This window comes from Branchiostoma belcheri, unplaced genomic scaffold (assembly GCF_001625305.1).
Source record: "Branchiostoma belcheri isolate BF01 breed outbred unplaced genomic scaffold, Haploidv18h27 scaffold78, whole genome shotgun sequence".
Classification (NCBI taxonomy): domain Eukaryota; kingdom Metazoa; phylum Chordata; class Leptocardii; order Amphioxiformes; family Branchiostomatidae; genus Branchiostoma; species Branchiostoma belcheri.
In genome coordinates, this window is record NW_017804442.1 from 364307 (window position 1) to 378947 (window position 14641).

A 14641-nucleotide genomic window follows, 5' to 3' on the forward strand; every position below is an offset into this window, starting at 1 on the left:
GAGTCAAACCTGTAATAGTGACCACCTCTACATAAGGACATAGTCAAACCTGTACTAGTGACGACTTCAATGTTAGGACCACCTGGCCACTGATATACAGTCAAACCTGTACTAGTGACCACATTGAACGGTCACTACAGACGAGTTTGGCTTCAATCCTTTCCAATTTAGTAAGGAGAATATAGCACAAACTTTTACACTACATGTGTTTAGAGTTAAAACTTTTTATCCAACACAAAGAGGTTCTTTAATCTAGAGCTGTCTGGTCTTCCTCAGTAGACTGACCCAGTGAGGCTTGTCATGTGACTTCTGTGTATAGTGTGACATCAAAACTGGGTTATACGTGTAGCATAAAAAAATATCCAGGGAAAAAGATTCTGTGCCATTCTTCCATGGACAATGACCATATTTGGCATTATGCTTCTCAGCCTGTGGCTTGGTAAATGACTTGCGTAATCAATTGTCGAAAACTCTTGTATACTTTCAGAACTTGGTTTTAAACAAGAAAACAGACACATTGTAGACAACAGATTCTATATTTATACTGCTGTTGCAAGGCAAGCAAATGTAACAAAGGATCACCCCCATCACCCCTGTTCCAGGAATAGACCCTTCCACTCCTGGATGACAGTTGCAGAAATATGGCTGGTTCCATTGTACAGCAGGGGGTGTCAGGGTAAATAAAGACCATGTCGATGTGTGTACACTGTCGCTACGCTATAGTATATCCGGTATAGAAATTGCCTCTTTTTTATTTGGTAATTATACAAGTGTGTCTGTGTATTCAACATATACATGTACATAGTTTCCAACTGTCTGATGGTGTAGCCATGGGATATACCACGTCTTCAGATAGGGGGGTGCAGGCTCACGTTTAAAACCTCCCTCTCTTATATCTGCAACCCCTTTCCATGTGTATCTAAGGACTAACTATGTAACTGATTGTAACTCCCCCTCCCCAAAAATGAACATCATACTCGGTTAAAGTCTGATACAAACTTATTCAGGAACAAACAAGATGATGTTCCCCTTCTTCTTCTTCGATTTCTGCTCTTCTGCCATGCACAGAAATTCAGCTACAATTTTTTTTAAACCTTTCTTCACACATCCTTCCCCCCCCCTTCCAAAAAAAAATCATACCAAAATTGGCTAAACCCGTCCAGCCCCCCTCCCCCACCCTAATATCTCCAGTCCGGTACCCTCTCTAGGCGACGTATGTGTACACTTTCCTGTAAAACAGAAATAAACAACGATGAGAACATGCATTCAAACACACGAGGCCACACTGACTTACTCTTATGGACGACATCCTCTGAAGACCCCCAAATTAATGTGCATAGGTGAATAAAAAAAAATCTCCGGCAAAAAAAAATGCCGCTAAATCACAGGAATACAAAGCTGGTATTGTGAATTTGCAGTAGTACATAGTGACTTATTTAACACACTCTGGCCTTTTGCGGCATTTCTTAGTCAGCATCAGCACTGTACGAAAATCAAGGCGCATGCAGATGTCATCCATAAAATCAACTCAGTGTGGTCTTATAATAGTTATATGATACAACATAAATCAAGCAAAAGGATAAATTCAGATGTTTTGGATAGCATCCAAAATCTTTCACCAACAACTTAGAATGAGTCAATATGTGTACTGTTGATCTAATGCAAGTAAATTTTTGTATCTCACCTATCCTCTGGAGCTCTAGCCAGGTACTCTCTCTCGATCAAACCTTCCATTCTCTTCTTGATGACCACCGGACTCGGTAGGAACCGCGCCTTCAATTGTTGAGTTACCTGGAAAAGAAAAACATTTAATTGCAGTTTACCACCCTGTCAAATTGTTTAGGTGCAGATTCCAGACTGTACACCTGTAGTAATTTTCTTCAGTGTGTGTGTGTATGTGTACATGTGTAGTGTGTGCATGTGTGTATGTGTGAGTGCACACGTATCTGTGAGTTGGAGCACGTGTATGTGTGTGCACATGCGTATGTGTGTGTGTGTGTGTGTGTGTGTACGTGTATGTGCGTCAGTGCACATGTATCTGTGTGTGTGTGTGTTTGTGTATCTGTATCTGCATAGCCGGTATAACTGACCTATGGCATAATACACTAGCCGTACACCTACTCTCACCTCTCGAATAAAAGTACCCCCTGGAATAGAAGTACCCCCCGGACAAATCTTCAAAATCTAATAAAAGTACCCCCTGGAATAAAAGTACCCCCCGGAAAATTTAAAAATTGACATGTAAGCAACGTCTATGCTCCAAAAATGTGTTCTCATGGTGTATATATATATATGTGTACGTCTGTATGACCTTGTCACTTGCAATTATTGACAGGTCCTGAATAAACATACCCCCTTGAATATGATTCCCCCAACAAATCTTCAAAACTTTATAAATATCAGGGATCTCCCCAGAAATTCAGAACAGGGTGGAGGAGGGTGGTCTGGAAACCCCCCCTCCATGGGGGGAAGCTATTGCATTTTGTCTTTTCCAAACACAAATGGAGGTCATTTCCTGCAACTTCAGTTCTACATTTTCTGTACAATTGCAGATGTATAAGGCAGGAGAAAGGTTCAAGATTAAAAAAAAGTTCTATTAGCACCCTAATTTTGAAAAATTGGGCATAGGTTCCCCGGATGACCCCTAACCGGGGGCCACCGGTGCTTCCACAAGATCAACAAGTGAAAAATACATGATACAAACTGTACATGTATCTACTACCTGGAACTTGGAGCAAGTTATTCCAAAGATGTACTTACTGACATTAATAAAAGTATATTAAAAACTAAACCAAATCCTATTTCCCAAACAAATCACATATTGACACAGCTGAACAAATAAAAATGTGATCATGTCTATAAACTCCACTCAAAAACAATTTTTGAGAGACACTCGGGTACTAAGCGTGATAATCTCTAATATCTCATCTGATTCTCCCAATGTAAAGGATCTTTACAATCACAGCATCCAACCGCACATACATAGAAACAACAATATTACACAAGAAACCAATAAATTCGGAAAATTTCTCAGTAATGTTTGAAAATTATTCTTATTAAAATATAAGTGAATTTTTATTTCAGTTGTAGCCGAAAAATATTTTTCATGCGTTTAAAGTATCGTTTTAGCACTGTAATATGTACTTAGTACATGTTTCATACATTTGGATGCTATCTTGACCTTTGACCACTGTTATTGTAAAAGCAGGTCGGCCATTTTGTCTTTCTCGCCGTGGCTTTTCGAGCCGTTTTTTCGAGCAAATTTCAACCATTTTAAACATTTTACGGCCTCAAAAACTCATACAACGAGGAAAACAAGTTGTAGTTGTTATTTTCATGCGTAACATTTCTTCTGGGGATGGTTTATTTTTCCGCCGAGCTGCCGAAAACTAGCGTCAAACCGCAACCATGCGGTTTCTTCGCGGCGGCCGGCGGGAGTTTTTGTATCGGAGCTTTCACGATGTAAACAAAGATAGTCGGAGTTGTTTATCTGAAAATTTTGTTGTGAAACGCCAGCGGGGTGTCAGATTTTCTACTAATGACAACGTTTTCTTTGTGGCGTCATGGCGAGATCGACAATTCATCGACAATTCACAGGAATTTGTGCCGACAATGGAATGAATTTTCCCGGAACTTTTCCGATTTTGAAAAAAGAAATAAACGTACCGTCTAAAATAAGAATGTACCGGGTGGATTTTGAGGCGGAAAAAAATAAACGTCCCGGTACGTCTATTAAAGAGTTCAGAGTATGCTTGAAGACTACCATGATTCGAACAATTGCGTGTGATAACTGTTAGAACCCTGTGTGATACTGCTAGTTATTTGATCTATGACTCCTCACCTCTGCTACCAGAACGTTGTGCTGCATCCTCTTGCGAGACTTCATGATTCGAACACTACCGTGTGATAACCGTTAGAACCCTGTGTGATATGGCTAGTTATTACATGGGCTAGTTATCCCATGGGCCTTATCTACGACTAGAAAGGCCGACATTTGCTCGGGAGCAAATGAAGCAAATGGCTTTACCACATCCTCTGTACCAAAAATGGACATATCCCCTTGGATTGTTTTTACATCACTCCTGTCCAAAATGTGAAGTGTTCCAATAGTCTATACCCCTATGCAGCAATGGCATCTTCCAATGCCTTCTGCTGTTGAAACATGTATAACTAGTGTTCTACTCAGAACTGTCAGTTGGGTTTTCAAGCTGCAATCACTGTTTTTACTCAAAGTAAGGTAAAATAAAACGTACCTCTGCTACCAGAACGTTGTGCTGCATCCTCTTGCGAGACTTCATGATTCGAACAATGGCCGCCTCGATCTCGTGTTTCCGGTCCTCGTCCACCCTGTTCCTCGTCTCCTTACGCTCCGGGTCCGACTCACCCTTCGCTGCCACTGAAGCAAGAAAACAACAACAGTCAGAAACAACGCAATACAATCCAACCTGACCAGTAGCTAGATAGTAATCTCCAAGCAGATTACATGGTGGCAAGGCAGTATCCAATGGCAAGAGGAGTGTCCATTAGCCACCAATGGATACTGTCTGGCCTCTGGCCAATTTGGTACTGTCTTTTGCGGCCACCAAAAAATCTGCTTGAAGACTAGCCAGATGGTCCTTATGAAGAAGTGAGCACTGATGCAAGTTTGACCATAAGACTCTGAACCATGTATGAATCATGCATCTGCTACTGTTGCTAACTCTTCATACATTCTACTGGACAAGGTAGACAGGCTACTATATATAATTCATTGTAGTTGTTGTAATAGTGGGGACTTTACCCATACAACAAAGACTGTGCCTTCTTGTCACAAACATTGGAAAAGAGCTATTTAGTGACCCTGAACCTACAGATCACAATATGTCCTACCTGTCTGAATCTTGACCCTGTGCAGTTTGGATGTGAAGCTTACCTGTCTGAATCTTGACCCTGTGCAGTTTGGATGTGAACTGTACCTGTCTGAATCTTGACCCTGTGCAGTTTAGATGTGAACTGTACCTGTCTGAATCTTGACCCTGTGCAGTTTGGATGTGAACTGGTCGTTGATGTAGAACTGGTGTGAAGGCTCGATCTCCTTCACCTTGGGCTCCTTGACAAGGACGCGCTGCTGAGACTTCCCGAGGGCCAGCGACTGCAGCGCTCGCGTCAGGTCTCGGTCAGGGATGTCTGTTTCACTCTGGATTTCCTGGGAAAAACAAGAGACAAAATATCAAGCACTCTGATATTATATCTCTGTACAGGAATGGTCACAGATGTCCGTTTCACTCTGGATTTCCTGGGGAAGTGACAAAACACACAAAAATGTCCTTGGAAACTTTAAGTAAGTCGATATTAACATCTCTACACAGTCACACACGTTAGCACACACTCAGACACGCAGGCACATGCACGCACACACATACACACGCGTGCGCACACTCACACAAACACATGCAGTCACACACACACAGGTACACACACACACACAACACAAAGATACACACACAAACAAATGTAGACACAAATACACTTCATTCCAACATTACCAATATTAGATCTGTAAGGACTTTACAATTACAGTCTCACAGTTGCAAGAGGCTATCTGCAATATCATCAAACATACAGGATTCAGCGTACCTCGTAAGTGAGTTTGTCCCTGTTGTTGAAGAGCATGAGAACACACATCTGGAAGGTGGAGACTTGGAGAATGTGCTTCCTTACATTACTGCCTCCTCCCTCCTGCAATACAAACAAAAAAGTTTAAGGTTTTACTAAGGAAAATCATGGCAGAACCAGACAGCACAGGGACTGAATACAAAATTCTGCTAAGGAGAATCCTAACTGGTTCAAATGTTACCTCGATAAAGGTCAGACATTAGGGTAATAAGATACAAAGGTAACAGTTACTCAAGGAACTGGATAGAGTTTGAAAATGACATTTCATGTAGCGTCCATTACTTTTAGTCAGTAACAGTCCCTGATGAAAGGTAGTGGAGGCTACCTGAAATGTATGACAGTTTTGAAAATCTAACCAGTAATGCTGTTACTTTTGTAGGTTTGAATGTTGTATCTTTCTTTGGTTACGGACATCCTTTCAGATGGCACATAAAGGTGGAGATTTCGCACTTGACAAGAGCCACACTTTGAGTACATTTACATGTAAGAGCCCACCACACTTTCAAGAAGATAAAATACTGTATGCAGTCGAAGATAAACAGGTGCCAAACCTTTTTAGGTCCATAAAATGTTGCGTTGAGGTCAGCTGAGCCCATGTGATGTTGCAACGTCAGCTGACGGCCGCTATGTTTTACTAAATAGAACCTGGGGGAAAAAAAGGAAGATAAAAATGTTTGCAATAAGACATTCATCAATTTCTCCTAAATATTTAAAACATCATAACCATAGCACATCAGGCCTCAAGAAAGAAAACAAATTCTTAACTGCAAGTAAAAATATATCTACAATATTTCAGTGTAAAAAAAAATTAAGACATGTAATATCATGAAGAATGGCTTGAGTCTTTTGTAAAGTCAAATTTCTGACAACTTGCAATATAATGTTAGCCTGGGTGCCATCCTATTTGTATGCCGGAGCTCCCATATTCGCTCCCTATGATATATACACATGTATAGGCTAACATAATGAAGGTAAAAGAAAAATGTATTTTGAGCCCTGTGTAATTTGAGTAGCAGTGGACACTGTAAGATGATACCTCTTAAACGTTTCGAAGGCGTTCCTGGCTTGTACAGGGATGTTACACTTTGGTGAGGAGGACTGAGTCGGCCAGAATCCCGTGGTCAGGACTCGCACACTCAGGTCTATCCCGCTCAAGGTCGTCTGGAGGGCAAAGGACAGACATGCTTCAGTATTTGTTTATTTGAACCATTTTTCATTCATAAGAAGCTAAAAATAAGTCTGCTGGCCGCTTTTCATTGAGGTCATGAGGGAAGAGGTAAGGGTCAGACTGGTCAGACAAAATATATATTATCAAACAGTTTACAAATATGTATGTATAAGTCTGCATCAATTCATCAATTCTTAGTCCTCACAAACACAGACATGAAAGCTGGGAGGAAAACTTGAATCTGATGGCAAGTTCACTGTATTGAGTTAGTCCTAACTTCTAGTTTTCTGTTCACTCAATATTATAATTTAATATTGGACTCCTGGAAGAATAGAGTAAATGTTCCCACGTTACACACTATTGGGGATCTGAATAAAACAAACTTCCTGTGATACAATGTATCTCCTGTCAGTTTAACTTACCCCTGTATTTTGTAGATGTGAGAAGTGTATAACTCACCCCTGTGTTTTGTAGATGCTGCTTGAAGTCATCCATGAGTGAGTTAGAGATGGACATGTCCTTGAACATTCCCTCCAGCTTAGAGGTGAACTGACAGCCGCACTCCGTCTGGAACAATACCAATTAATTAATCAATAAAATGGTAATTGATCAATTAAAGTTCCTTAAGTTCTTTAACTACATTGTAAACTGGACAGGCCAACTGCTTTCAAATATTATCCTCAATTTCCAGTAAAACTAGACGTCAAAATACGAACTAGAAACTTTTTGGTAAATAATCTACGAGGCTCATTGAAGATGCAAAGACAAGAAACGGTACAGGCTTCCAAGTACTTTTAAGTAACACCTAGTCACACACCAGTAATATTACATGGCTCCTTATAAATGTTAAAACAAAGTGAGGGATTGACCAAAAAGTACTGAATCTGTTTCCAACTTGCGTTACATTTTACAGTGGTAAAACTAAATTTTTGCAGGTGTACCCAAATTTTTAAGTGCCCCTCTTTCCAAAACTTCCCTCTAAAAGTAGAATTCCCTACCAGGCCATGAAATCCTACCTTGAGTTTTGAGATCATGTTTTTCTCTGAGTCGTCTGACACACTCTTGTTCATGAGTAACCTGCGAGCCAGGTGCTGCTTGTAGTACCGCTCAAACACATCCTTCTCCTGAAGGTAGCGGAACAGAACCATCGTCTTGTCCAGGATGTTCTCTATCTCCTGTTCTGTCAACTGTGGGAGAGAGGGAAAATATTTATTTATTCAGCATTAATTTCTGAAATGCTACGTACAGTATACACAGGTTTGTGGCAGAACAAAACTATCATCTGGTCCAAAATGGTCTCAATCTTCTGCTCTGTTAGCTGAGGGAGGAGGACAGAAAATGGAAACTTGTTAGGTTTGATGAAAAAGTGAATTTGTTAAATCTCTTCCTTCGGCTGTACAAGACAAGTCTACTCAGCAATGACACCTAGCAGGACCAATGCAAACTGCAGCACGCTCACCCTCTTGTCTCCCTTCTTGAGCTTGTTCTCGTGAGCCAACATGAACCTATCAAAATGTACACCGCATTGTGGTCCACACAACACTGCCATCTAGCAGAATCAGAGCAAACTGCAGCAAACTCACCCCCTTGACTCCTTTCTTGAGCTTGTCATCAATGAACAGAGACAGGTACTCAGGAGACTTCTGGTTCAGGTTTAACATTTACACAACATTACGTCTACTCAGCAATGCCACCTAGCAGGACTACAGAAACTGCAGTAAACTTACCCCCTTGACTCCCTTCTTGAGCTTGTCGTCGATGAACAGAGACAGGTACTCAGGAGACTTCTGGTTCAGGTTTAAGAAGTACTCAAAGTCCGACGACACCTGCTGCTTAAACACTTTGTCATCGCTGAAGGACTCGTGAAGGAAGTGGTCAAATCTCTCCTTAAGATCCAACAGGCTCTGAGGAACACAAGAAAATATGTCTTGGAGTTAGAAATCTTGCTGGTGAACAGATAACAAGTATACAGTCACTGTAAAACCTACACAAACAATAAATAATCATGATTGGAAACATTTTGTCAGGACAAAGTCACACAAAGATATAAAGATTTCTTTCAAATAATGTAAATCGCTAGATCTTTTTTCAAAGACCTTAAACTTTTCACTTAATCTTTTCTGATTAGAAAATGAAAATGCTTCCTAGCTCTAAAGAACAGACGAAGCCAGAAGCTATCACTGCTATGTAGGGGTGTGCAGGACCTATCTGTAATACATGTATATGGCCTAAAACTTTCATTTGATTTAAAAAAAAAAAAAACTTTCAAAACATCAAATAAAATGCTCTCTATTTCTAATGAATGGCAGATGGAAGACCCCACTGCTGTGTAGGGGTGTGCAGGACCCTACCTGTACATATGTGATGGGGTTTTTGGGCTCGCCGGCCTGCCCCTCCTCTGTGACAATGGCCTTGCCCTGCTCCCTAAGATACTTGCTGACGCACTCGCATATCGTCTTCAGCCCGTCCGGCACGCGTATGAACAGCTTGTACATGCAGGCCAGGTCGTCCGTCTTGTTGTTCTTCAACATGTGGACCACTCCTGAGTTCTCCATCTAAAGATACATTGGTGAGAAGCACAATGTAAGTAAAGGGTCAACATTTGCTGGAAAATATATTTTCAAATGTCAGGGGCTGATCGGGCCTCCTTCCCAAGAGCTTGTGACCACACACCTTTAAGTTAACTCAAAAGAACCATTCCCATTCCCAGAACTACCAATAGGGGCTAAGGATTCTTAATTAACATCACAATCAGTCCAATAGGAGGGCAGGATTCTCTGTCACTATGGAAACCAGTATTACAGCCTCCAGCACCATAGTAACAGGAAATTCTCAGTCTCACAACTGGTCCATTTTCACACATGAAACCAGCAAGATTGAAATGTTCCCAATTCTCCTAACTTAGAGGTGTTGGCCATCAAGCTTCTAGAGGCCGGATCAGTGGAAGGGCTTCTACAAGTGTAATATACTCAGGCTAGACCGTTAACTAGTTCTGTGAAACAAAAGTGCTTCAGCATACTCACATCTACAATAGTTTTCATGTGCTTGCTGATGAGCTCCTCCTCCAGTACTTTAACGATGGGTTCCTCTGTGGTTTTATCCAGGTAGTGTTTGGCTCTCTCTGCCTCTTCATTGATCCTCTGCTCCACCTTTTTGATGTAGACAGAAGCACTGTTCTCTGCTAGGAACTTCTGACTTTCCAACTGTGAGGGGAACACAAGTCAGACATTGAGCTACATGTAGGTACCAAGCCGTGCAAATACTGTCAGAATTTCCTCGACATCTTTACAAGTAAAATACATGTAATTATATACATAATTCACTCACTTCCTAGGTATTCGTGACACTTTTTTTTGTCATCTCAATTTTGTGTAACCATAACATCATATTAACAAGCACTGAAAGCGCAACAATCCTAGGAGGGTCGGTGGCATGCTCCCCCGGGGAAAATTTGAAATTTTGACCCTCTGAAATGCTATTTCCTGCAATTTGAGGGACATATTTTGCTGGTAGACTAAGCTTAGTTTAATGACATCTCTTTTCCGTGCCAATTTTTGTCCATCAAAGATGATGCACTGAGCAAAATTTCTTCTCTTTACAGAATAGCATTTTATTTACCCATTGCTTGATGTATTTAGTATTTCATAAAGTAACACAATATGTTGTGACTGACCCTATAGAACTCTGCAGACTGCTCCAGGAAAGGCTGTTCAAAGTCCTCCTCATAAACCTGCCTACTCTCGATACCCAGGATCATCAACATCTGACACGCATTCTTCACCGCTCCCCTAAACAAATAAACAAACAAACATCAATAAACCTGCCTGCTCTCATCATAGGTTGCAGAAAGTCTGTAGCCCTCCCCGTCTCTGTTGAGGGATGGCTGTAATGCCGTGATGCAACCTATGATGCACTTGATACTTGAATGTACTTGATACTTTATTGGGATATCCATTAGTTGCACAAATTGTATGCAACTAATCTTCCTAGATTCCATGGAGTTATCATGTGTGTTATCTATGTAACGTCATGGAAGTGGTGGATTGCTCATTCCTTGACAAAGATTGGAGTTGTACAGTGGAAAATTTGGGTGAGTCCAATTTTTTGTGTTGGCAATTGCAGTTCAAACTTTGTTTCATAATGACTTGTACCAAAACAGATAAACTTTCAAGATATCTTTAACAACATGTTTTCTGACATCTGAAAATTTTTTAGCTGTCTTTACTGACCTGTCGACGACCTCTCCCCTGCGCTCACGAGCCACCATGTCCAGCAGGGTCTGTCTGAGGTGGTCCCTAATACAGCCATAACGGACCACCTGGTCACGGAACAGCATCAGCCCCAGGTTGTACACATTCTCCACTCCATTCTGTTGGACATACACTCGGTCCTGGGGAGATACAGAGGGTTAGGTGGAATATAGATTCAAAATGAATAATACACTGGTGAAGGTTAGACACCCAGGAAAGGAAACTGTTACTCAAGCAACTGGATGAATTTTGAAAACTGACAAAAAGTAGTGAATGCTTCTTGAAATGTTTTAAAATTCTACCCAGTTGCTTGAGTATCAATTTCCTTGAGAATATACTGGTGGACAGTATCTACATCTACTTGCCCAGAAAAGAACAACATATCATCATGCCTTCGAGTATCAAAGTTATCAACCAAGGATTGTGATGTTTGAGGGTCCAATCCAGTGTAAGTGGATCAAATCTTATACTCCGGTCATATGTAGCTTATCCTTACTGTACAAAGCTGGAGGTTATGCCTTAAGTTTAATTATGTGGTAAAGAAAAAGAAAGACCTCTACTGTACTGACCATGTACATGAGGATGTCCCTGATCATGACCATGGATGTCTGGTGGTCGTTCCACGCACTGTTCAGGGTCTGCAGGAAGTTGTTATTCAGGGACTCCAACACGTCCACTCGCACCTGGACAAAAAAACAGGAGCACAAGGATCATGTAAATATGGTACATTTGGGAACGTATCTATAGCAGCGACACCTGTGCTGCAGTGCAATGTGAACCAGTCAGAATTACCCTGAGGAAGGTGACAGATGGTCACCGAAACGTTGGCTGTGAATAAAATGCTTGATTGTGTAAAAAGAGTCTCTTTACTCAGTGACTTACCAATCTGATGAAACTATTCATACAAAAGATCATATGGCATGGCTTAAAATACAATGGACAATGTTTCCTGTGATGTTACACGTTGTTTTTAAAATTTTACTTCTGATTTGGAGAAAGTTATTGATAACAAAGGTATAAAGGCTAGGTGTCATTGTGACAAGCTGTGAAGCTGGTGACTGACAGGACTTTCTTTTTCCTGCACTGTCACCACCATGAATATTTTAGTTCCATGAACATGTCCACTTTTCTCAGACCACAAAATTTTGCTACCATGAACATAAAGAGAATTTCAGTAGCTGACGATGCACATAACCTCACCTTGTTGACGAGATGTTCAGTGACCACCTCCCTCAGGCCTGTGTACAGTTTCTCCCCATGTTTGTGCAGCACCATGGTGTAGGCATTCCTGTACAACTCCTCAAAACTCAGACCGCTGTTGTTCTTCTTCTGTATCTCCTGGATGGCGTTCTTCAGCAGGGCCCAGATACTGTTCACATACTTCTCATCCATAGTCATCTGGGGAGTAACAAGTCAAACAACAGTGTTAGAAATACCCACCTGTACTGTAGTCTGCATTTTTGCAGACTCTTTCAATACTGCAGAAAAAAATTTAAGCAACCCGCAATTTTGCAAACTGAAAAAAATTCAGGCTAGTGGTTCAATGGTGTTGGCATAATTTTGTATTTACTCTATGACATTTGTTTTTCAATTGCATGTAAAATGGTAGCCAAAAAGTATTTCTACCACTGCACATGTATGTCAGGTCATGATGTTAGAAATTTTACTTGATTTTAAAAAGTTTGTGTGAATATCCAAGCCATCATCCCTGCTAATACAGTAATTACAGCTGAAGAGTACTGATGTACTAAAATGTGTTGAAAGTTAGTACCTTTATGTCAATAACAAAGGTGCAAAGGTTGAAGAATAATATGCTGCATATGCAGGTTAGCACAGGTAAAATTGTAGCTGTGCAGGTATTTTTATGTCCACTTTCCATGTACTGGGTTTATATACACGTGTAGGTGCATGTGGATTTTTTTACTTGCTCCATTGACTGTTGTTACCACATATGAAGTATAAAAGAAATTATGGCAATAGTTTTATTTTGAACAGGTTTCAGTATGATCCATACTTCCTAAATTCTGAATGACATCAGTAAAACTTGTCTGGTGCACATATGCAAAAAAGAAAAGAAATTTATTTCAAGCCCTGTTTCTACTGTTACAGTATCATTTTCCTGTATTTCCTGAAATGAAGTGTGTTTTGCATGCTCATTGAAAACAGATACTTGTAGATCAAACATGTCCTTTCATTCTTGTGCCTTTAACAAAACAGGAGAAAGAGCCTTTTGAAGTGAAAGAGTCATGAATACGACGGGCGAATCGTGAGGTCCAAACCTGGACACAACAGCTGTTACATGTGCATGTACAGGCATGTACAACAAAACTCAGAAAAGATAACAAATATTTTTATGTTTCTCTCGTTTTGGGCATCATTATTATTATTATTTTTGGGAAAGTCTATTCTAGTCTATTCTTAGCATTTACATAAATTCCTACCAGTCATAATAATGGCTATATTTGCACATTGCATTTAAATATCTATGCACTTTTTTCCTGCAAAGTAGGATAGAAAACAAATGAATCTAAGTATGATATCATTGTCAATAGTTTGATTGTATAGTTAAAATACTGGTTATGATGAAAGTATGTGTAAATTTAAACGTTTAGGTGTCAGAACTGGGAATTTAAAATTAATATTCATATCTGCCTAATAAAAACTGTGAAGATTCGCATAACATCCAAACAAAACCATTGATTATCAAATATCATAAACGTTAAACAAGAGCATCTTACGCCCCCCTCCCCTTTTAAAAGTCACCATTTTAATTGACTCCCAGCTGTATTTATTGATGCCAAACGTCGGAAAGGCTGTCCACTTGTTTGTGCCAATAATTTCACGCAGTGTTTACTAGTACCTTTCATGAGAAGTATCTAAGAATGTAAACAAACTTGTGACGGAATGGTAAAGTATTATTTTCTCAGATCGTGATCAAACAAAGGGAAATCCGGAGTTATTCCGACTTAAACTGGTCCGTCAGCTAAACTGCGTCGTCATGCAACAAAAAAATTATGATGAAACCAGAGGACAGACAAATGGCGAGACGTCTGCACATTTCATAATAAATACCACAGAGAACGCCGGCTCACAGTTATGACAATCATATGTGATGTTAGTTGATGATTTTGAGTAGAAAAGAGCGGTTATACTTACGGGAAAGGCCCTGATTCGCATCTTGGTGTCCTTCTTGCTTTTCAGCGACATTTTGGCCACTTGCGTTCGCTGCTATTTTTGGCAAGAAAGGACCGGCTGTGTCGACGGCTAAAACAGCACCAAATCGACGCTGATCTCGCTAAAACTGCCCTCTATGTCAAGCTGTTGTTCTTCTACTCTCACCTCACCGGCGGAATCTGCATTGATTAGCCAGAAAATGATGGAAAATTGGCAAAATAAGAATCAACAGTCTCCAACAAAATGTCTGTCTTTAGTTTACTGCCATTTAGGGCGACTTCCGTATCCTTCCGCACAAAGTAAACCTTACAGTGTTGTCTACAAAATGCATATTATCTGTCATAAAGATAGATTTTGGTATATGATAAAAAGCAAAACCGAAAACGTTAATCAT

The 14641-nt window shown here is 40.3% G+C and overlaps 1 protein-coding gene across 1 annotated transcript; it reads right to left on the bottom strand.

Annotated features, from left to right (window-relative positions):
- Positions 1–517: 517 nt before the first annotated feature.
- LOC109485809 (cullin-3-A-like) lies at positions 518–14547 on the bottom strand. Its single transcript, XM_019789490.1, has 17 exons — positions 14230–14547; positions 12274–12471; positions 11643–11756; positions 11053–11213; positions 10497–10611; positions 9847–10026; positions 9175–9378; positions 8551–8727; positions 7840–8010; positions 7283–7390; positions 6692–6816; positions 6207–6300; positions 5617–5718; positions 4999–5185; positions 4254–4396; positions 1685–1791; positions 518–1229 (listed from the first exon to the last, which is right to left on the bottom strand). The coding sequence occupies exons 1-17, from the start codon at positions 14278–14280 to the stop codon at positions 1205–1207; spliced, it is 2262 nt and encodes a 753-aa protein (XP_019645049.1). The 5' UTR covers positions 14281–14547; the 3' UTR covers positions 518–1204.
- Positions 14548–14641: the final 94 nt, after the last annotated feature.